This window comes from Podarcis muralis, chromosome 4, assembly GCF_964188315.1.
Source record: "Podarcis muralis chromosome 4, rPodMur119.hap1.1, whole genome shotgun sequence".
In the NCBI taxonomy this organism is placed as follows: Eukaryota; Metazoa; Chordata; class Lepidosauria; order Squamata; family Lacertidae; genus Podarcis; species Podarcis muralis.
Window position 1 is genome coordinate 61,897,674 of NC_135658.1, and position 22,813 is coordinate 61,920,486.

General features: G+C 42.1%; 1 protein-coding gene and 1 long non-coding RNA gene across 37 annotated transcripts in view; one reads left to right on the forward strand and one right to left on the reverse strand.

Annotated features, from left to right (window-relative positions):
• Positions 1 to 22,813, forward strand: part of DMD (dystrophin) — a 985,465-nt gene that overhangs the window by 949,471 nt on the left and 13,181 nt on the right. For 6 of the 9 annotated variants that reach the window (XM_077927390.1, XM_077927392.1, XM_077927388.1 and 3 more), the window contains 6 exons: positions 2,446 to 2,511; positions 3,422 to 3,487; positions 6,208 to 6,366; positions 9,999 to 10,242; positions 15,023 to 15,143; positions 20,799 to 20,891. In XM_077927390.1, the coding sequence (XP_077783516.1) occupies positions 2,446 to 2,511; positions 3,422 to 3,487; positions 6,208 to 6,366; positions 9,999 to 10,242; positions 15,023 to 15,143; positions 20,799 to 20,891 (749 nt within the window). Of the gene's footprint in view, positions 1 to 2,445; positions 2,512 to 3,421; positions 3,488 to 6,207; positions 6,367 to 9,998; positions 10,243 to 15,022; positions 15,144 to 20,798; positions 20,892 to 21,129; positions 21,249 to 22,813 lie in introns of all 9 variants that reach the window. The other 3 variants (XM_077927395.1, XM_077927393.1, XM_077927389.1) reach the window with 2 other exon arrangements.
• Positions 4,329 to 22,813, reverse strand: part of LOC114596192 (uncharacterized) — a 70,265-nt gene continuing 51,780 nt past the window's right edge. For 26 of the 28 annotated variants that reach the window (XR_013392615.1, XR_013392611.1, XR_003706455.2 and 23 more), the window contains 3 exons: positions 21,130 to 21,248; positions 15,008 to 15,137; positions 4,329 to 6,349 (listed from right to left, as the gene is read on the reverse strand). This is a non-coding gene — a long non-coding RNA (uncharacterized LOC114596192). Of the gene's footprint in view, positions 10,279 to 15,007; positions 15,138 to 21,129; positions 21,249 to 22,813 lie in introns of all 28 variants that reach the window. The other 2 variants (XR_013392601.1, XR_013392620.1) reach the window with 2 other exon arrangements.

Consider the following 22,813-nt stretch of genomic DNA (forward strand, 5'->3'; position numbering starts at 1 on the left):
CTTTCTCTAGTGCTAGGGCTTCCCTTGCCTAAATGTACACCCTTCATTGTTAAATCAGTGATGTGTCAGGGATGAGCTGTAGGATGGAGAGAATCCCCAAAACCAGATTGAAGCATTTCTTATGAGACCCTTTATCTACCCCACTCAGCTCTATCTGTTCCTCTTCTATGTCTCTTCTCTTTGCTGCATTATTGAAAATGTAGGGGGGAAAACATTATTATTTTTTTTAAAGCTTCACCTACAACATGAAGAAATAATGTTCACTGAAGCATATAATCCTCCTTATTTAATTGCTTGGAATTCAGTACTATTCAAATACTTGTGTACAGCTTTTTCAGAAGTTCAAACACCAAGCTTTGTTTTTGATTCACTGTTTTACAATAGAGTATCTGCTGCTTCAATTTTTTATAAAAATGATATTAAAGGAGACTGAATTAGGCAATAAAACATACTTTACTTAACACTGTACAAAACTTACTATTACTGATTTCCAAATGGAAGCCACTTCCTCCCCCCCCAGAACTGCTTCCCTCCTTCCTGGAATACTTGGTTCTGGCCCATCATTATGGGCATGTGAGACAAATCATCCCATTTCACTTCAAGAAGGGGGCAGTTCCGCAGCTTCAGCCACTAACATGGAAGGGAAAGCTAGAACTCTTTCCACTGATACAAAAAGAAAACTTGAACTCTTTGAAACAGAGAGAACTATAGGCCACATGTAGGTTACATACTTGCAGAATTTGTAAACCTGTATTTGCTTACATATAAAACGAGAAAAGTTGCCCTAGAAGTAAAATATGCTTATTTCTAATTTGGTAAAACAGTTTTGATTCTGTCTCTTCATGCTTTAGTCCAGTTCTGAAGTGTCTGTCTGCTTTCTCCTAAAGCTATGAAATTTATGTAGAGAGGGAATAACAAATACATTAAACAGGCAATTTAACTTATGAGAAAAAGAGGCATTGTTTGATGCAACTGAGTTCTGACAATTAAAAAAAAAACACGTGATGTGTCAGAGCAGTAAAATGCATGAAGTGTTGCTATTAAAATACTACCAAGCAATATTTTTTTAAATGACCTGGTCTATATTACAAAGTTATCTCATACAATGCAGTGGTGAGATCTGAAAGAACTATGTTAAATTGCATGTCAAACTTTTGTGTAAGGAAATTTGAGATGGCTGAGAATAGGTCTATCACTTCTGAAAAAAACAACAACTTCTTGTTGTTATTGGGAAACATAGTTTTATACTATAGCTGGTTCCCCATATAAAAAACTAAAGTGAGAATAAATTTTCTCAGTCTCTTAATAGAACCTGAGACTACCCCGAAATGCACAATTTTCCAATACTAAACATACTGCAGGCCAACGATATTTTTAAAACAATGCCAATACTTCAGCAGAGGTCATTTACACACCTGGTTAAAAGAAAAAAAGTCTAATGACAGATTAATTCATCATAGGAATGGCAAACAGAACTCAATAGCAGCACTGGCAAACCCCAGGGGGTGGGGAATATTCACCGGAAGCTATTCAGCGACGTTATGAAGGATATTTACCCCAACTGGATTTTGGCTTGAGAATTAAACAATACTGAGCCTACTCTTGCAAAGAATCCCCATGGATGTGGCAGCAGCGATGGTAGAATGTTTGTTCATGCTTGAATAGTAATGGATTCAGAAGCATTAGTGTTCCTAATACTGGTACACAGATCTAATACTTCCATTGAGGGAAGCAGGCAATTACAAATGCACCCCAAGCACTTACACAACGTTTTGGTGTGGTTTTTTTATCCTCCTCTGAGCGTATTTGCTATATACAGATTATACAGCACACTATATGCAGCACACTGAACAGGCTGCTGCAGTGTCAGGCTTTGAAACCTGATTCAGAGAACTGCAAGTGCAGCTTTAGGATAGAAGCTCATCTCCACCCGCATTGAGCTCTCACCCTTCATTTTTCTGGGAAGGTACTCAATGCAAGGACCTCATCACCTTCCCTTTGATAATCTGTTTGGATGAGCCCTTGATTGGGATGGCTGGTATAAATTTGGAAATTTTCAGGTGTCTTCTCCTTGATGAACCAATATTGTAGACAGGAAATGCAGCTTATAAAAAGAGCAAAACAAAGTCTGAACATAATACAGACTTGAACAGACTTTATGAGAAAACATAACATTGGACGAAAGTATGTTTATAGCAAATATTTTGCAAGAAGCTCTTGACATAACAGCAATTGTCGGGTTTTGAAAAATCCCCAAACTTTTGAAAGAGTCCATTTTCACTAAATGTTTTTTACAGGTAGGTTGAGTAAGCAAACAGATCACATGGGTTGCAGCTCTTAAGTGTGGTGTTTCTTAGATGCAGTGAGGCCAGTAACAACTTTGGTGGATTTTCTCTTTCTAAGGATTATTACTTGTGTGATTAATCAGTGTTTTCTGCCTTATAGGCCTGCTTCGTCCCCTCAGCTTTCACATGATGATACCCATTCACGTATTGAACATTATGCTAGCAGGTACGAGACGGGGACAAATCTCTGTTAGGCAAATCTTCCTTGAAACAATTATTAAATTATCACCATCATTAATTATATTTCTCCACCTTTTTCAAAAAGAGGACCAAGGCAATATGCAAAAAATTAAATATTGGAATTATAATGTCCAACACCACACAAACTTTAACAAACGATGCTAGGGTTATTAAAAGCTCCAAGGATGGAGGGTATACATGTTTACTAACTTCTTCTAATCAGCTTGCCAACTAACTTGCATGCAGAATGACTGCATGATATTTAGAATGTACATACAATTCACTTAAAATAGGAATTGCCAAAGCATGCTCTTGCTTACATCTAACTCTGAGTTTGTGCTCAGAACTTCATTATACATTCTTTTTTCCAGAGGTATGCTTCAGTGGAATCCTGCAGTGACCATGTGCTACAAAATAGCGATATCTGTCCAGGATGTGTCAATTTTAGTGCATGTATCAAAAGTGATACAGCTTAATAATACAGCTTCTGAATATTATAGGGGAGGAAAATTACTGCTTTGAAAAATAATCATACACTATTAGTATACCACACATTTGGAAGATTCATCTCATATATCAGAGTAGAAGCTAAATTCTAATATTTACAGTTTTTTCCTGCCCCAGCGAGAGAAACATGAGTGGGTGCGTATAGCAAAGAATAGTACACTGTAATCTTTTTAAGTAAAAAAACTTAACTTTTTCTACATGCCATTTATAGTGAAAGCAATTAGTCTTAGATATGACTGCTGAGCAGCCTAACAACTAGTGCCAAGGGAAAGAACAGGGGTGTGGGTGCTATTATTTCAGAACTATTTGTGCTGATTGTTACAGTTATCTGTGTCACATTTAAAGGCAGACTACTTGGAGATATTTATGATATTTTCTTTTCTCTGTAGGCTAGCGGAAATGGAGAACACCAATGGGACGTACCTGAATGATAGCATTTCTCCTAATGAGAGCATGTAAGTGTGCCATCTCTATGAAATTATGGAAAACTTTATATTGCATCTGTGATTTCAGATCTGTCATAAGTTCTTAAAATTAAAATTCATAACAATGCTACACATTAGACAGTATTGCCAAACTAATGTCAAAAATCACATAAAGAATACATATTTCAGTATTGTTTGTTTCAGGATTGCCACCATAAGCAACAACCCAATTAGTCTCACCAGACTTTGTCCTGGTTGAAGTCATGGGCTTGACCAAACATAGGCTTCTATCCAACAGAGTTCTATTGTCACTAAGTGTGATAGGTAAAGAACTGCAAGTGAGAACCATTCTATTGCTTCCTCTGGAGAATAGTGTGCATTACTCATGGTACAATTGACTATCCGGTGGTGTCCAAACTTTTTTCAAAGAGGGCCAGATTTGATGAGTGAAGGGCCGTGAGGGCTGACCAAAGGGCCAACCAAAGTTGTTGGGGTTTTTAGAATTTTACCCTAGAAAATAAACTGCCTCAGGGGCCAGATTAGATTGACCAGCATTAGGCCTCCAAAATGGGCTTTGGAAATGCCTGTTATGCAGTGACCATTGACTATGAATCTTGGTGCTAAAACCCAGATACATAAGAAATACTCGGGTGTTCCTAATCAGACATCTGCAGGGCACTCTGTCCTGGTGTCAGTGAACACACACAGGGACAAAGGCAGAGTTGGCTGCTGCTATGCTACTCCCTACCACTAAACAAAGCAATGCATTTAGTATTTCCTGAAAAGCCCTTTAAAAATATGAAACATTATAATTGAATTATCAGCGTGGCTTACACTTCCAAAAACAAATTCTAAATGATCACCCACAGAATTGGAGAAAACCAGTATTTTTTTTATTATTTATGAATTGCTCTTTGCCATAGTAACTTTAAGCATAAAGACAAATTAAAATCCCAAATGGAAGCAACATTTTAATCTATGTACAACAAGACTTAAGACTTCAGGCTTTGGAGGTGCACTTCAGGTTGAGTTACAAAAGTGTTTTGTTTGTTCAAACAATTAAGAGATTCACATGAATGCAGAAATTCCAACTCCTGGGGGCCTAATCCTTTTGGGGCCCCAAATATTTTGGGGGTGCCTCCAGTGTTCTAAAAAGTCAGAGCCAAGCATGGAGCCAAGCATGGCGAGATTTCCGTGGCCAGCTCCTCCTGGGGGGAAAGCAGCCCCCAGCCAATGGCAGCAAGAGGAGGAGGACCTGCCGGCCATTGAAGACACGTTGTCGCCATGTTCCTGGCTCCTCCACCGTCCTGACATGATGTTGCCCCCCCCCCATCTCCCTCACAAGTTGGCGCCTATGCATGAATGAGCTACTAGTTAAGCAATACATGCCCCCAGTTGGCTTTGCAGCACTTTTGCCTCTTTCTTATGTCCTCCTGCCTTCGGTATTCCCACAGATCTGTAAGCACAATGACCAGGTGTAACTCTCCATGGATATAAGTGTTGTATTTCTGTCTTACTAGTTATTTTCTCCACAACTTAATCTTTATTGTGGTTTTATTTTAAAATAGCCAGTGTAAAATTTCATATAACCTAGTAATAAAAGGTGCACAAAATTACAACCTTGCATAAAACTCTGCTAAACTAATTTTCACAACAAATGCAAAGCAAAAATAGAGGAGCTGGCTGTAATCCAAGACAATGCTTTAATGATATGGCATATAGTGGCTTAACCTTGGTTACACATACGTAGTTTATGACGAAGGACACTAGGTTATTAGTTGCCTACACCTGCACAGAAACAACTGTTGCTTCCTTCTTGATTTCAAAATGCTTCACAGGTTGAATTTCTCTCTGCATGCATTTGTTAAAGTTGCAGATGCCTTGTGTTAAAAAGGTACCAGTCATAAATGCCACCTTGCAGAGGTGTCTTCAGCAGTGATTCAGTAACAGCTATACATACTGGCTCACTTATGAGCCAGTTGAAAAGCCTTAGGACAGTGGGACAAACGAAGGCATAAGGAAAACCTGGACATGACATTTCTAATTTCTGAATAGAATAGTATGCAGTGTTGGGGTGAAGAGGAACAGGAAAACAAAAACAAGTGAGGAAAAATTCACTTATACACAAGATCACATCATATTACACTGTATTCAAAGTGGAAGAATGAACTGCTCCTCTGGTGAAGTGCATGCCAGCTGTTCTGTGTTTAGGCTATAGGAGACCCTGAATATCACTGGGAAGCTGGAGGCTCCAGAACATCCCTACCTAGACAATACTGTTGACCCAAGAGGTAGGAATCTTGACCTCCCAAACGGGGGTGCTAGGGGTCCTGGGATCTCAGTTTAGATAAGATTATCTTGACAGCAGCTGAAGATTGCTATTGCTCATACTCATCCGTAACAAATTATCTACCTCTTTTCTCAGACAGATGGCACCAAGGAACTGATTTGACCACTTTGCTGATATGCCACTTTCCCACTTCTGCCTAAATTTTAGCAGAATGTACCTAATAATATGTAAAAAAACTGGGACTGAACTGTTCTGTTGTAATCAGTTTAATACACTGAATTCTGAGTGTCTGCCAGCAGCCGAGACAAACTCTGTACTATTTGATACATACGTTATCACAGCTCTCTGCCATTCTTGAGGACAAAATATGCGGAGGGCAGTTTTCTAGATGGAAATGTGGGTCTGGTCTCTTTGCTTTGCTTTCTCTTGTTCTTATCATTTTCCTTTTTTGCATTTTTAGAGACGATGAACATTTGTTAATCCAGCACTACTGCCAAAGTTTGAACCAAGAATCCCCACTCAGTCAACCGCGAAGCCCTGCACAAATTCTAATTTCCTTGGAGAGTGAAGAAAGAGGTGAACTGGAGAGAATTCTAGCAGACCTGGAGGAAGAAAACAGGTCAGTTTTGTTTTGGTACTATTTCCATGCATCCACAGAATAAATTGTTCATGAGGTAGCATTTAAATCAACAAGCAGCAAATTGGAATATAAGTTGCCTGGAAATTTGTCACATGCAGTTTTCTTCTTTATATTATGCGAGATAAAGTAGATGGTGTGTAAATCTATTTGTCATGCTTAATTTAAAATAAACATCTAAACCTAAAATGTGAAACATTTAAATTTAAAAATTAGATGGCAAATAAACCTATTTGTCATGTTCAATGCAGCAATGATAGAACATGACTTCTTGCTTCAGAAGGAATGTTTAAATCCTATAAAATATGTGATTTTGGCCTAAAATTGCTACATAGTTGCATGTGCATTTGTTGCTTTCTTCAGTCACATTTGTTAGATATGGTAGATGAATTATGCGTATGTGCCTCATGGAAAGCAGTTCTTTATCTTTCCCTGTACAATTGTGGACACCCCCCCCCCTTAAAGGAAAATAATAGAGATAGCTGAAATGGTGGAGCTTTGCTGTATGTAGCAGAGCTGTCCAAATCAAGATACACATTTTTCTTAGTGTCATGTCATCAGTGATGTTATCTGATCAAGCACCCTGACACTATATACATAGCAGAAACATTAGCAAATGTAGCGCTGAAGAGATGTCGTTATCCTCTGCAGCCCAAAAGGGCATTTTTAGTCTTCGGAATAAGAATTGCCCATGCACAGCCTAACAATAAGCTTGTAATACATTCATTATATGTTGCCTTCAAATTGCACTGCTTTGTGAACTCAATCTATTATACCTGGTGCAAAAAACTTACAGTATTTATTCATAGCCCAGAGCAATAGCTCCCCAATTTCACTTGAGCCTTCAGCCACTTTTGTGATATGATGAGTAAATGTTAATGATGAAATTACTGCCAAGAACTGCACAATTGCTGCCTTCTGCACAATTGTTGCCATCATTTAATGCAATAGTGCAATTTTAAAACAATACTTTATGGGAGCTGCTTTCATTTAAGCTGCACAAAACTAAATAATAATAAACTGCTCATTGAATAATGAAAAACATCAAAGGAAAAAAGGCATTTGTAAGTCTCTTTGAGTCATTTCCATGAATAAAGCAACTGAATCATCATCAACGATATCTGAGATATAGTACTTAGGTGGAAAAATATAAGGCTGTTCTCCTGCTCACAAGGAATAGCAGAGAAAAAAATTTGGTACAGTACTCATAAAACCACACTGGAAATGTTATAAAAGCAAGTCTTAAGAGCTCTAGAAATAAATAAAAAGTGAAATAATATATATATACATTAAGCCAAAGAAGTATTAATGTAAGCTGGGAGGGGGTAATATCCCCCTATTTATATACATCTCCATATTGGAAATCAAGTGCAATTACAAAGAAGCAAAACAAAAGCCCAGCCCTGGCCGTGAACTGAAATGATGGCTTAATACCTGTGGGCACCACAGTGATCTCTCACATACTCCTTGGTGCCCATCAAGGCTCCTACCATTTACTATTTTTAAATTGCAGCTTTATGATTTTTCTTTTGGTTGAGGGTGTTGCCTGCTCTTTTTCCTGTGTTTTATTGAGGGGTGGGGGTAGGTAGTTGAATTTCCTGGTTTGGTGGGGGAGAGAGAATTCTGAGTATTGTCAGTTTCTCTTCAGTGACATGGGTATTTTGTGGTGCCCATGACAGTTTGTAAGACTTCAAAATGTGCCCCAAGACAGAGAGGCAGTTTTAGGGTAGCACGACCGGTTTGGCCATACTATGTGCCGTGCTGCAGGGGGCACCACAACAGTGCTGTAGATCACAGTGTGAGAGGTGGGAGGGTGCTGAGTTTTAGCATTGCACAGTACACCGCTGATATTTGAGAGCCCCAAGTTGAACACTGCCCCAGATCCAAAATGGTTGGACAGCCCTGCCTACAATTTTGTGTGTTACACCTTGCTTAAGCATACAAGGCCCTGCAAAATGGTGTGGGGTAATTTTCTGAAATCAAATAACATTTTTTTAAAAAAGTACCCTTCTAGCTACAAAACTACTTCTATAAGCCAGGTTTGCAAAATGTAACCTACTAGGCCCCTGTTTTTATTATTAGATATTTTTGTTTTACAGAAGTATGTGTAATGTCTCTCGTATTTTTCCATGTAACATTTTTACAAATCCATTTCATTTGTTGAGACATTAGGGGGAGGGGGGAAAAGGGGTGGGGGGGAAGATGGGGGGGTCGGGCGGCAATGTTTCTATTATGCTTAATGTATGTAGGGTTTGGTGTCAGCGTTGCTTGTGCTGTTCACTTGTGTTCCTTTGGTGGTGAGAGAGGTTGGGGTTGGCCTAGGGTGTGGTTGTTTGTGATTGGCTGTGGTGATCTTTGTTTTCATGTGTGAGTGTAGTGGGTGGGCGTCTTGGATCAGGTTAGCCATATTGATTTGTATGCTGTTGGTGGATTATTGTCATTGTCTTGTTGGGCTGTGTATGTGATAAAGGGGAACTAGGCTCCTGTTTTGATATCCCCTAACAGGTTGTGTAGGCCTGCTATAAATACTTGCAACCCTTGGCAATAAGTACAGTTGTTCATTTCCCATCATGAGTAATTACTTTCACAAGTAATTGTTGTATCACCACAGATGTTACTAACAGCTCATGAGTGGGATGTTTGCATTGCTCAGATTTCCAAGTTCCAGGTGTTACTGCAATTTCAGCTACGCAAGTTCATCCTTGCTTGTGGAATAGTTTTTATTCTTTTCTACTAGTCCTCTTAATAAGGTGTGGTAGTCTGGAGGCATCTCAGATTTATTATGCAGTGATATCACTTTAACTGCTAATAAAATCACCTAGCCCAGGTTGTAGTTTGGCAAGGTGGGTTTCAGGATATTGCTAGTTGCTATGCACTTGCTCATTTTGAAAGGATTATACATTTATCTCCCTGCTCTCCCTTCTACATCTATATATTTTCAGAAGGGTTTGGTTTTTTTTAACACGCTAATTCTGACTGACATAAGCAATGCTCACTAGGTCTGTGTTTCTTTTTATCCGCTCACACTGGCTTAAGATTGCTCTCCAGAGCTTTGTGCAATATACTGAGAGAATTTATTTTTGTCTTCTAAGAGTCTGATACAGAAATCTTCACCTAAGCAATGATTCTTTGGATGACTTCTTTTTCCTTAACTAGCACTTGGAACAAGGAAGATATTCCTAGTTATATTGTTTGATTATTCCTTCCAGCATACATAAACAAGTTTGACTTTAATGATTTCATCAGACTGGACTTAAGAGTCCAATTTGTTGTAAAGCATGTAGGCTTGGAATGCATAGGTTTTGAATAAATGCAAACATCTTTTGCACTTATGAGAAACAAAAGAACAGGCCTTTTGAATTGAAAATTTAACCACGGCATTTTATAATAATGCAATATAACAACTTTTCAACAACCTAAGGCAGGAACTCTCATTCATCTCCAGTTCAAGAGTTGTATCAGCAAACTTTTTGTTCTGAAGCCCTTAAAAGGGATTGGATCCCAAATCTAATCTGCAAGATTAGGCAATCATGTCTGGCATTCCAGCTACAAAATGGAAAAGATGGTGCATTCATAAAGATGCTAAAGTCTCACTTCTTCCCCATTTTCAATAGAAACCTTCAAGCAGAATATGATCGATTAAAGCAGCAACATGATAACAAAGGACTGTCTCCACTGCCATCCCCGCCTGAGATGATGCCCATTTCCCCCCAGAGTCCGCGAGATGCTGAACTCATTGCAGAAGCCAAGCTGCTTCGTCAGCACAAAGGCCGCCTAGAAGCCAGGATGCAAATCCTGGAGGATCACAACAAACAGCTGGAATCACAGCTGCACAGGTTGAGGCAGCTGCTGGAACAGGTGAGTTCTCAGTCTGTCCTAATCATGGCTTGAAACCTTAATATGGAAAAGCAAATGTATGACCACTTAACAAATATGGCTTGAACCTGGCAGCAGCTTCAAGCTGTCTGTACATAGGTTGGTCTCTTTATTTAGTAACTTTTGTTTACACTGAATGTATAATAATAATAATAATAATAATAATAATAATTTATTATTTATACCCCGCCCATCTGGCTGAGTTTCCCCAGCCACTCTGGGCGGCTCCCAATCAGTGTTAAAAACAGTACAGCATTACATATTAAAAACTTCCCTGAACAGGGCTGCCTTAAGATGTCTTCTGAATATCAGGTAATTATTTATCTCTTTGACATCTAATGGGAGGGCGTTCCACAGGGCGGGCGCCACTACCGAGAAGGCCCTCTGTCTGGTTCCCTGTAGCCTCACTTCTCGCAATGAGGGAACCGCCAGAAGGCCCTCGGCGCTGGATCTCAGTGTCCGGGCTGAATGATGGGGGTGGAGACGCTCCTTCAGGTATACAGGACCGAGGCCGTTTAGGGCTTTAAAGGTCAGCACCAACACTTTGAATCGTGCTCGGAAACGTACTGGGAGCCAATGCAGGTCTCTCAGAACCGGTGTTATATGGTCCCGGCGGCCACTCCCAGTCACCAGTCTAGCTGCCGCATTCTGGATTAATTGCAGTTTCCGGGTCACCTTCAAAGGTAGCCCCACGTAGAGCGCGTTGCAGTAGTCCAAGCGTGAGATAACTAGAGCATGCACCACTCTGGCGAGACAGTTCGCGGGCAGGTAGGGTCTTAGCCTGCGTACCAGGTGGAGCTGGTAGACAGCTGCCCTGGACACAGAGTTAACCTGCGCCTCCATGGACAGCTGTGAGTCCAAAATGACTCCCAGGCTACGCACCTGGTCCTTTAGGGGCACAGTTACCCCATTCAAGACCAGGGAATCCCCCACACCAACCCGCTCCCTGTCCCCCAAAAACAGTACTTCTGTCTTGTCAGGATTCAACCTCAGTCTGTTAGCCGCCATCCATCCTCCAACCGCCTCCAGGCACTCACACAGGACCTTCACCGCCTTCACTGGTTCTGATTTAAAGGAGAGGTAGAGCTGGGTGTCATCTGCGTACTGATGAACGCCCAGTCCAAACCCCCTGATGATCTCTCCCAGCGGCTTCATATAGATATTAAAAAGCATGGGGGAGAGGACAGAACCCTGAGGCACCCCACAAGTGAGAGCCCAGGGGTCTGAGCACTCATCCCCCACCACCACTTTCTGGACACGGCCCAGGAGGAAGGAGCGGAACCACTGTATGACAGTGCCCCCAGCTCCCAGCCCCTCTAGACGGTCCAGAAGGATGTTATGGTTGATGGTGTCAAAGGCCGCTGAGAGATCCAGCAGAACTAGGAAACAGCTCTCACCTTTGTCCCTAGCCCGCCGGAGATCATCAACCAGCGCGACCAAGGCAGTTTCAGTCCCATGGTGAGACCTGAATCCCGATTGGAAGGGATCCAAATAGTCCGTTTCCTCCAGGCGTGCTTGGAGTTGTTCAGCAACCACCCGCTCAATCACCTTGCCCAAGAATGGCAGATTTGAGACTGGGCGATAGTTGGCCAAATTGGCCGGGTCTAAAGATGTTTTTTTAAGAAGCGGTTTAATGACCGCCTCTTTCAGCGGGTCTGGGAAGGCTCCCTCACAGAGGGAAGCATTCACCACCCCGCAGAGCCCATCGCCCAGCCCTTCCCGGCTCGCTTTTATCAGCCAGGATGGGCAAGGATCAAGGAGACAGGTGGTCGGTTTCACTTTTCCAAGCAGCCTGTCCACATCCTCGGAGGTAACAGACTGGAATTGATCCCATGTAACAGGACCAGACAGAACTCTAGCACTCTCCCGCCCTGGCCCTGCTCCCACGGTGGAGTCTACCTCCTTCTGAATCTGAGCGATTTTATCTGCAAAAAACTTTGCAAAAGCATTGCAGGAGATCTTGGGGTCCCTACCAGGCCCCGATGGTACAGGTGGTTCCGATAGATTGCGAACCACCTGAAAAAGTCTCCTGCTGCTGTTTTCTGCAGATGCTATAGAGGCGGCGAAGAAAGCCCTCTTCGCCGTCGCCATTGCCACTTGGTAGGCTCGACGTTGAGCTCTAGCCCGTGTCCGGTCTGATTCAGAATGAGTTTTCCGCCACCGGCGCTCTAGCCGTCTCAACGATTGTTTCATCACCCTCAGCTCTGGGGAAAACCACGGGGCTGTCCGGGCTCCATGCAATCGGAGAGGGCGCTTCGGAGCCAGACAGTCAATAGCCCTGGTTAACTCCGCATTCCAGCGTGCCACCAGGGAATCAGCTGAAAGGCCATCAACTTGGGATAAAGCATCCCCTACCACTCTCTGGAAGCCAATTGGATCCATTAAGTGGCGGGGGCGGACCATCCGAATTGGTCCCACCTCCCTGCAGAGGGGAAGGGTTGCGGAGAAGTCCAGTTGCACCAGGAAGTGATCTGACCATGGCACTTCTTTTGTTTCGCTTTTAGTTAGTGTCAGATCGCCAGCATCCATAGAGGTGAACACCAAGTCTAAGGCATGTCCATGGCTATGAGTTGGGCCAAACTTATTCAGGGACAGCCCCATGGAGGCCATGCTTTCCACGAAGTCCCGAGCGGCCCCTTGTAAGGTCGTGTCGGCATGGATGTTAAAATCCCCCAGGACAACCAAGCTAGGTGTCTCCAGGAGCATATCCGCCACGACCTGAAGCAGCTCGGGCAGGGAATCCTTGGTGCAGCGGGGAGGTCGGTACACCAGTAGGAATCCTGTACTGCCCCTATTGCCCAACTTCCAGAACATGCACTCCGAGAACTGGGTCTTCCCAATAGGACGCCTGGTGCAGACTAATGACTTCCTAAAAATCACTGCAACCCCCCCTCCCCGCCCACATGACCTGGGTTGCTGTGCGTAAGAGAAACCTGGTGGGCAAGCAGCGGCAAGGACAGGCCCATCTGCTTCATCCAACCAGGTCTCTGTCACACATGCCAGGTCAAATCCTCCATCCACAATCAGGTCGTGGATGGCAGTGGTTTTATTCATCATTGACCTGGCATTGCACAGCAACACTTTCAGGTCATGTGGGTTTCCCTTGCTGATTCCAGTATCCTTCCGGTCAGGACCAGACCTGGAGGCAGGGATAGTCCTCAGACAACGACTAAACCTGCCTCCTCTGTAATGACATGGTCTGGTCTTAGCGTAACTCCTCCTCCTACCCATGATCACTGAGATCGGTTGTCCCAGTGCATCCCCTCCTGTGGAACATGCCCCGGCCATTTTGTTTGCTGGGACCCACTCCCAGGCAGCCCTGACCCCACCCCTTAAAAAGCAAAATACAAACTATATAATAATTTAACAGAATAATAATGATAATAATAAAACAAAACAGAACAAAACAAAGCAAGAAACAATAGCGCTGACTAAATGCTTATCCCTCCCCAAGCAAAAATAAAATAATAAAATAATATAATATTATAAAAAACAACAACCACCATTTAAAGTGCTGCAAATTAAAAACAATTAAAACATTTAAAACCATTTTGTCCATTGCTGCCGGTAGCTGTTCAGGCCTCTTATGCTGTGGCGGTGAGTGCAGGCCAGATGGAGGCCAGATGGAGTTGGCAAAGGAGGGAGCAGTCTTCCTAACACTCACACAAGCAGCAACAGCAGCCGTGTCCCGGGGGCCTTGATGGAGGCCCTGGCAGTGAGTGCAGGTCCTGCCCCCTAGGCCGGATGGAGTTGGCAAAGGAGGGAGCAGTCTTCCTAACACTCACACAAGCAGCAACAGCAGCCGTGTCCCGGGTGCCTCTCTCAGGCCTCTTATGCTGTGGTGGTGAGTGCAGGCCCCGCCCCCAGGCCAGATGGAGTTGGCAGAAAAGGGAGCGGTCCTCCCAACACTCACGCAAGCAGCAACAGCAGCCGTGTCCCGGAGGCCTTGATGGAGGCCCTGGCAGTGAGTGCAGGTCCTGCCCCCTAGGCCGGATGGAGTTGGCAAAGGAGGGAGCAGTCTTCCTAACACTCACACAAGCAGCAACAGCAGCCGTGTCCCGGGGGCCTCTCTCAGGCCTCTTATGCTGTGGCGGTGAGTGCAGGCCCCGCCCCTAGGCCAGATGGAGTTGGCAGAAAAGGGAGCGGTCCTCCCAACACTCACGCAAGCAGCAACAGCAGCCGTGTCCCGGAGGCCTTGATGGAGGCCCTGGCAGTGAGTGCAGGTCCTGCCCCCTAGGCCGGATGGAGTTGGCAAAGGAGGGAGCAGTCTTCCTAACACTCACACAAGCAGCAACAGCAGCCGTATCACAAATATAACTACAAACATGATGGCATTACTGCAGACTTTGGCTGCAATTCTGTTCTCTGTTACTTTGGGGAAAGTCTCATTAAACTCAGTGAGATTTACTTCTGAGTAAATCTGTATGGCAGAAGTGGACAACCTTTGGCCCTTTGGCTGCATACAGTCCTAGGCCTAATTTCATGCAGGTGAGGTGAGTCAAGAGGGAGAGGTGGCGAGTGAGAAGGTGGGGAGCCCAAACAGATAGGGGTGATGAAAGGCGGAGATGAGTTCAGATCTCTGGCAAGAGTGGTTTGTCCCTCCCATGGCAGCCTATTGGGCAGAGGTAGAGAGAGAGAGAGAGAGAGAGAGAGAGAGAGAGAGAGAAAGGTGCCCTATCCCTGCTGTATAGGATTGTAGTGTTCGTAATTAGCCGACCCACTATCTGTAGAATAACTATTATATTACCTTCTGGTGTTTCAGCCTCAAGTGGATGCCAAGGTGAATGGTACAACTCAGTCTTCTCCTACCTCGTTACAGAGGTCAGATAGTAATCAGCCAATGCTTCTCCGCGTAGTTGGGAGTCAGACTTCAGAATCTATGGGTAAGATAATACAACTCAGACTATTTTAAAATGAGGATTGTTTGCCATTTATATTCAAATTTCATATTATATCAGTAGCTAACATGGATCTTTTTTCAGATAATCAGTATATGGTTGCACAGTATATGGTTACATGTTAACTGTTTTAGAGCATTCAGGGAACTTTTGGCTGTCCAAATGTTGGACTTCCATCAGCACTGTCAGCATTGAGGGATGATGAGAGTTGTAAGGGATCCCAATTTCTTTCTTAAATCTAGCATTCCTGTATGTGGGCATCACATTTTTCTTGGCACTCCAATGGCAACATGTTGCCAGAAAGAACAGTCATCATGCCTTCCTTTTATTTCATTCCACATGGAGTGTGACTACACAAAGCTCGCAGCCCTGTTGATTCAGTCTGTGATTTGACCACCACACTCTTGTCTGCCTTTTGTAGACTTCTTAAAATTCTATTTTATTACTCTGTGGAGTGTGCTTTGCTGAGTGTAAAAGAAAAATTCAAACACAGGAGTCTTCCTGTGTCCCTTAAATGGTGAATACAAGGAAGGCTACCCTGAGTTGCCACAGGAATGGCCAGGTGGGCATTCTTTAATGCACTCCACTCTCTGGCAAAGGGTCACAGATTCCTCAACTTAAAAACAACAACAGTAACAAATACCACTACTTTTATCCCTCCACAAACTGAGACACCACAAAACCAGGTTACTACCTTTTCATTTGATAGAAATAGGCTATTGTGTTGCAAAAATTGGATTGGTATTATTGAAAGTATAACAAACGGGGAAACAAAATCCCACAAATGGCATTTTGGCTATTTTCATAGTTGTTCACTTAATGTAGCTGACAGCAGTGAAGGTAAATAATTTGACACGAGGTACACAAAAACAAGCTGAATTAATAAACAGTTAAAATATTTGACCCTATTGTGGCAAGTAGGGCCATTGAGACTTGGATTGCTAGAAGATAATTCAATAAAAAATCCTCACCTGCAGAACTTAACTACAAAACCTGGTTCAGTGATGTTCTTTTATTTTTCTGTTGCTTCAGCTATGGGATACTTTTGCTGTAGAGTTTCTCTGAGGTGCTTTTATGGACCACTATGCCCTGGTAATCTCACATTTGGACTACTGCAGTACATTGTATGTGAGCTGCATTGGACAATGGTCCCAAAACAAACATTTTATCTTCTTGTTGTGAGCCGCCTTGAGAAATTTTATTGTATGTCAACCCATAAACACATCACATAAATAATGTACACTGCTAGTGCTCAGACAAATGGAATTCAGCAAGATATTTCTAGCAAAGCTATTCCCATCTGGTATCTCATAAGCATTTTTATTATGCATAATGGTTAGCCTTGGCTAAATAGTAATTCTGTTTAACATGATAGGTAATTAGATAGCTACTTTAGATGTTTGTATAAATATTATTATACCTGAGGATTTGAGAATGAACAGGGTGTTTCGCAGTAATTACAAGAAAATTACATTCATTTAGTTAGGAAGAATCATGTTTGTTCTATGTGTGAAGCTATTTAGCACTATCTTTCTAATAAAAGCCCAGTGACCCTTTATTATTCAGTATATTACAACACAAATATTCTGATGGATCAATCAATCAGTCATGTTTAAGGTGCCAAAAGATTCTGTATTGTGTATATTACAAAAGATTTACATTCCGGGTCAAAGGGCAAAAATCCCAGCACAAATGGACCTGGTGACTGCCATACCTGGCTTGCTGCAGAGGTGAGCAGCAGTTTTAGTCTCTTATCTGGGTCATGGGAAATCTTGCTAGCTTCTTTATTACAAACAAAACACGTACCCTTTTGTTATGGGTTACTGAAACAGCCACATGTTTATTGCTTATTTTCAGGTATGAGAGAAAAACTCTTTGACTGTGACATCTATAGGGAGCTGTAATTTGTCCTGGATCCTTGTGAACTGTATATGCAAGCTACCACAAAACACATGGTTCAGACACATTCAATTCACTAATTTTGTAATATAAGGCTTTCTATAAGGGGAACACCATGTTGGTAGGGCTCTATCAATTAGTTTTAAGTGAAATAATGCTCTTATGTGCTGCTGTTGTCCAAGGAGTGATGCAGAATGAGGGTACGGGTAGATTTCAAGCAGTTTATAAAGCTACAAAATCCTCTGAACAATAATTTGTTAACGCATTTGAAATTCAGACTTTATAATTGGGGGTGGAGAGCTTGTAGGCCATGTAGTCTAATTCCCTGCTCAGTGCAAGAAATCCAGAGCCTAAAACACTGCCAACAAGATGGCTGTACAGCCTCTGCTTGAAGACGCCATTATTGTTTCAATGTTTATATTTTAAGTGTCTAGTTGAATTTTAATTTTAATAATTTTGTGAGTAGAGGTGAGCATACTTCCCTATCTTGATTTAGAATAGGCCTGGGGGGTTTTTTCTGAGATTTTTCCGTGAAAAGTCTTTTGAAATATGGTAGCTGTATTCCTCTTTTCCCTTTCCCAACCTCAGCTTGCAAGTGGAGGAGGATGGAAATTGGCAAGAGAGAAGGTTAGGAACAGGAGAGGTCTGTGTTTTATTTAAGTAAAGGTAAAAGGTAAAGGTACCCCTGCCCGTATGGGCCAGTCTTGACAGACTCTAGGGTTGTACGCTCATCTCACTCTAGAAGCCGGGAGCCAGCGCTGTCCGCAGACACTTCCGGGTCATGTGGCCAGCGTGACGAAGCTACTCTGGCGAGCCAGAGCCGCACATGGAAACACCCTTTACCTTCCTGCTAGTAAGCAGTCCCTATTTATCTACTTGCACCCGGGGGTGCTTTTGAGCTGCTAGGTTGGCAGGCGCCGGGACCGAGCAACGGGAGTGCACCCCGCCATGGGGATTTGAACCGCCGACCATGCGATCGGCAAGTCCTAGGCGTTGAGGTTTTACCCACAGCGCCACCCGCGTCCCAATTTATTTAAGTACCCGCCAACAAAATAAAAACATCTGAGCATGCTCAAAAAGCCACATTACCACTTGGAACTCTGAAATAATTTGTCCTGACTCGGGCAAATAATAGAGATTTTGAGGTTCTCATTGCTTTTTTGATGCTCTGAAACAATGGGAAATAAAATATGGTTCCTCTACCAGCCCACCTTCCCTGGTTTTCCTTCCCTAGTCAAGCTCTGGAAGGAAGCAGCAAAAGTGAAACTGACATAAGAGAGGTCTGGGGGCACTAGATTTTGAGATGTTGGAAGTTTAGAGAAGACAAGTTTTGCTCAGTTCATAATCAGTGTACCTTTTTATGGTCTAAGCCTGTCTCTCAAATTCACTGCATGTAAGCTGCTTTGACAGTTTTGGTTAAATGTTGGAAACTAATCTAAAATTAAACGTAAAGCAGTAATAAGAGGAAGACATTTGGTTCCCACATAATAAATGAACAACAGTAGCTGGGCTATAAATTACCATTCTGGAAAAACAATGAGCATCTGTGTTTCTGTAGGGATAAACAGATATATCCTGATACAGTACAGTTTCTTCTCAAAATCTGTACTAATGATCTTTAAGTCAAATTTGAAAAACGAAGAAATTATAAGCAAAAAATATTATGTTCCAGTCCCCTATTGTTTCTGTTCTGAAATATTAGGAATTAGTTATTAATATGAGGTTTGCATCAGCATTTGGTATTCCTAAAAATGTTGAACACCTCTTAATAATAGCTTCAAGTGGTTCCTTTATTTTTGAGGCTATATCTGAGGAAATCCAAAAAAGCAGACACTAGTTACCAATTTCTTATTAATATAAGCATTAGTCACTGCTTATTCATTTATTATGTTTACGGTGATCTTCTGCTCTTCATGAATCATGCTCAAAAAACATGATTTAAACCATGTTCAGGACATTGGTTTAAAAGAAATTCAGTCTTCCAATCAGCACCCTAGCTGAACTACTATCTGAGGCAATTTATTCTTTAGTCAGTGAATACTTGCACTGTTCTGTTTTGTTTCCAGTGGCCAAGTACTGTATGTGATACGTCACTGTTAACACTGGATTTTGCTGGCACAACAGTTGAATTAGCCCCCTCTTTGTTGTTTTAAAAACAAATCTTCAAACTGCAGTCTTATTCCTATTGACTGAATAGGTATGAGAATGCATGTGCATGTTATAGCCGCCTCATAATAGCTGCATCTGAGGTTGTCCCCATGCAGGTTGCTCGTCTGCAGCAGTTAAGACTGCTTTTTCTCCAAGCCATCACAAGTTGCCCCAAAGGGCAAAAAACAGAGGAAGCACTGAAATATGGCTGGTTTATGTGATGAGAGATATGATGGTTTCCACGTGGCACTTTCTGCCTTGGCAGGGGTTGAACTAGATTAGCTCTGATTCATAACACTTTCCTTGAATTTAACTAGTTAATCAGCTTATTCTGAATTAACTATTTTGTGGTTTGCAAAAGTTAAAAGAATAGTCATACCTTATGTTTTACAAGCACTTCTATAATATCCAACATGTGAACTCTGTATAATAATAATAATAATAATAATAATAATAAATTTTATTTATACCCCACCCTCCCCAGCCAAGGCCGGGCTCAGGGCGGCTAACAACCAATAATAAAAACAAGTTGACTGAATACAACTTAAAAACAAGATTAAAATACAACATTAAAACATTAAAATGCAGCCTCATCACAGGAGGAGAAAGGAAAAAGAAAGAGAATCAAAGGGAATCAAATTGACTCCAAGCCAAAGGCCAGGCGGAACAACTCTGTCTTACGGGCCCTGCGGAAAGAAATCAGATCCTAGTCTCATGAGGCAGAGCGTTCCACCAGGCCGGAGCCAGTGTTGAAAAGGCCCTGGCTCTGGTTGAGGCTAATCTAACTTCCTTAGGGCCCAGGACCTCTAGGGTGTTGATATTTACAGACCTTAAGGTCCTCCGTGGGGCATACCAGGAGATTTGGCAGTTTCCTTCTCTCAGTGAACAAATTAGCCTAAAAATTTGAGCAGCAGTAATGCTAAAATTCTCAGGGAAACCTACTGTGATATCTGAACTCTGCATTTCTGCCCTGCTTTGTTATTGGGTCATAGAACTTATTCAAGGGGGCAAGTGTATTCTGCCATGTCAAACATTTCAAATGGCTTTTCAGAGTAAAAATCAATCTTTCTGCAGCTTTTATCTGATGCAATTAAGTTGTCAAAACTATTAATACTAATGCAGCTGCATATTTGTCAGCTCTGATTTACTTGGTTAGAAACACATTTCCTGTCTCGCCATATCACCATTGAAATGCAGCACACAACTACAAAATTTAGTTGTGGTAATGGAATAAAGGAAGCTCTCATTCTTTCTAGCAATTACTTTTACCATTTTTAGACACTTAGGACTTTTGAAATAATTTATTTTACTGTCACAGGGCTACATTACTTAATAAATGGAAGCTTTATAACTTAGAAAAAGAGGAAGGAATGTACATCTGTATGCATATATATTAAAATTTCTTTTGGATTGTTAGCCAGGAGGATTTTTTAAACAGGATTTAAATAGGGTGAAATACTGCAAACTGAACCTTGCAGAGTCCTAAATGAATGGTTAAGGATCATAAACTGTAACCAGTGGCAGTATTTATGAAGCAAGTACTTTTTAATGGCTCATGTTAAAAGGAATGTCCTTCTGCTTTTGTTTTTTTAGGTGAGGATGATCTGCTCAGTCCTCCCCAGGACACAAGCACAGGGTTAGAAGAGGTCATGGAACAGCTCAACAATTCTTTCCCAAGTACAAGAGGTAAGCTTTAGTGTTCAGAAGCAAAGACCAACAGTTAAATTATATGTTGTGCATATTACTCGCAGCTCAGTATCATGTTCACAGACTGTTCCACAGGTGAAAGGTGCAAGTGTTGTAAGAGAATAATCTAACACATTTTTTCTCCTAAAACCTGTATGCACTTTGATTTAGCCGCAAACAATTCTTGCTCTGAAATGCTAGCAGTAAAAAAATAATCTCCATAGTACAATAGCATTACCGGTATTACTGGGATTTCGGTGTGTGCTCAGATGTGCAGACAGATCTCTGTGCTTCTGGGATGACTCATTCATTTCAATTCAGGGGGGAAATTTGCACATTCAAAGGTGCTTCAGTTGTCTGTAGGCCAGAAAAGGGGATTCGTTACCATCTGAGGTGAGGAAACAAAAGTCTATGACCCAAGAAAAATTAGCAACCCCACTGGTGATTGGTAGCATCATCATTAACAAACAAACAAAAGTAGCCAAAAATATGTAATATCCAGTATGAGAATGATATTGGGCAGCATCACTATTACAATGATAAAATTACTGGGGTCATAAGCTACCCTTTTAAGACTCCCTTTTTATACATTCAGATAATAACCAGCATATAGACACTGGCCCACAAACTACAACCTCCATAAGAGGATTTTTGGCTTAGGTTTTCTCTTTTCACAAATCTTTCTCAGAATTGCTGTATCTGCGCTCTATTCCATTTTTACAACTCTGAAACATTTCTTTTCCCTACTCTGGTGCTAGAAGCAGAACTTAACCCAAATATATTACAGCCAGACATTAGGTAAAAAGAATATGCTCTTTCATTTAATCGGAGTAGGTGAGGGTTTAGGGCTCTGTGCCTTCAGAGTTTGGAACCTCTTTAAAATTTATGTTTCTAACATTTTCTTTCTTTGTCAAAACAGAGCACAGATAGTATTTGAATAATGTTTCCAAGAAATGTTTAGTGCTGAAGAAAAGGTCATTGCTGAATCTGGCTACCACATTATAGTGCCATGAAAAAAGGCTTAGGTTAAAGGAGACAGTATTTTATTTCTTGATGGATGTTTATGTGGAGTAATGTTAAACCTATCTCTGAAAAGCTGCTCCCCAGGCAAATGTTCTAATGAAACACTGTGCTGTGTGTTAAATAGTGCATAGTTCTGTTTCAGCTGCCCTGAGTATTTTTTCTTGAGGATAGCATATCCAGTCTACCCTTTATGAAACCTCTTCTAAGTAGCACCATCTTTTTTTAAGGGTGGTACAACAAACTCAATGAATGGAGTGTTAATCTTATAGAACTGTGTTTCTCTGAAATTGTGGGGAAAGCAATGAATAGCTCAAATAACATTTTTATAATAAATAAAAAGCTGTTTCAACCTGTTTCATTACCCTAAAAGAAAATACAGCAAAATAAACTGCCAAGTTTTTAGTGCTCTGCCATTCCTCGAGTAGATCATAGGTTGGTCTAAAAACTTAGAAATAATATTTCCCACCACCCAAAAAAAAGATGAATATGAAACTAGTTGTCAGGCCCTAATTTCCCCCTCCCCCAGCCCCCAGAACGGGATCCAGAGCCATGTCGAAGCTGCGTGCAGCTTTGGCATCACTCTGGGAGCTTGCGGGGCTGGAGGAGGGGGAAGCCCTCCGCCAGCCTTCTAACCAAGTCGGGGGACAGTGGGAAAGGCGCGCTGCACCACCCGCTGTCGCCCGAGTTTGCGGGGCTGGCGACGGGGAGGAGCAGGCTTCTCCACCCCACCAGCCTTCTAACCAAGTCGGGGGACAGCGGGAAAGGCGCGCTGCGCCTCCCCGCTGTCCCCCGAGCTTGTGGGGCTGGCGGTGCGGCTCTCCTGAAGCCTGGAGAGTGAGAGGGGTCGGTGCGCACCGACCCCTCTCGCTCTCCAGGCTTCAGCGAAAGCCTGCATTCGC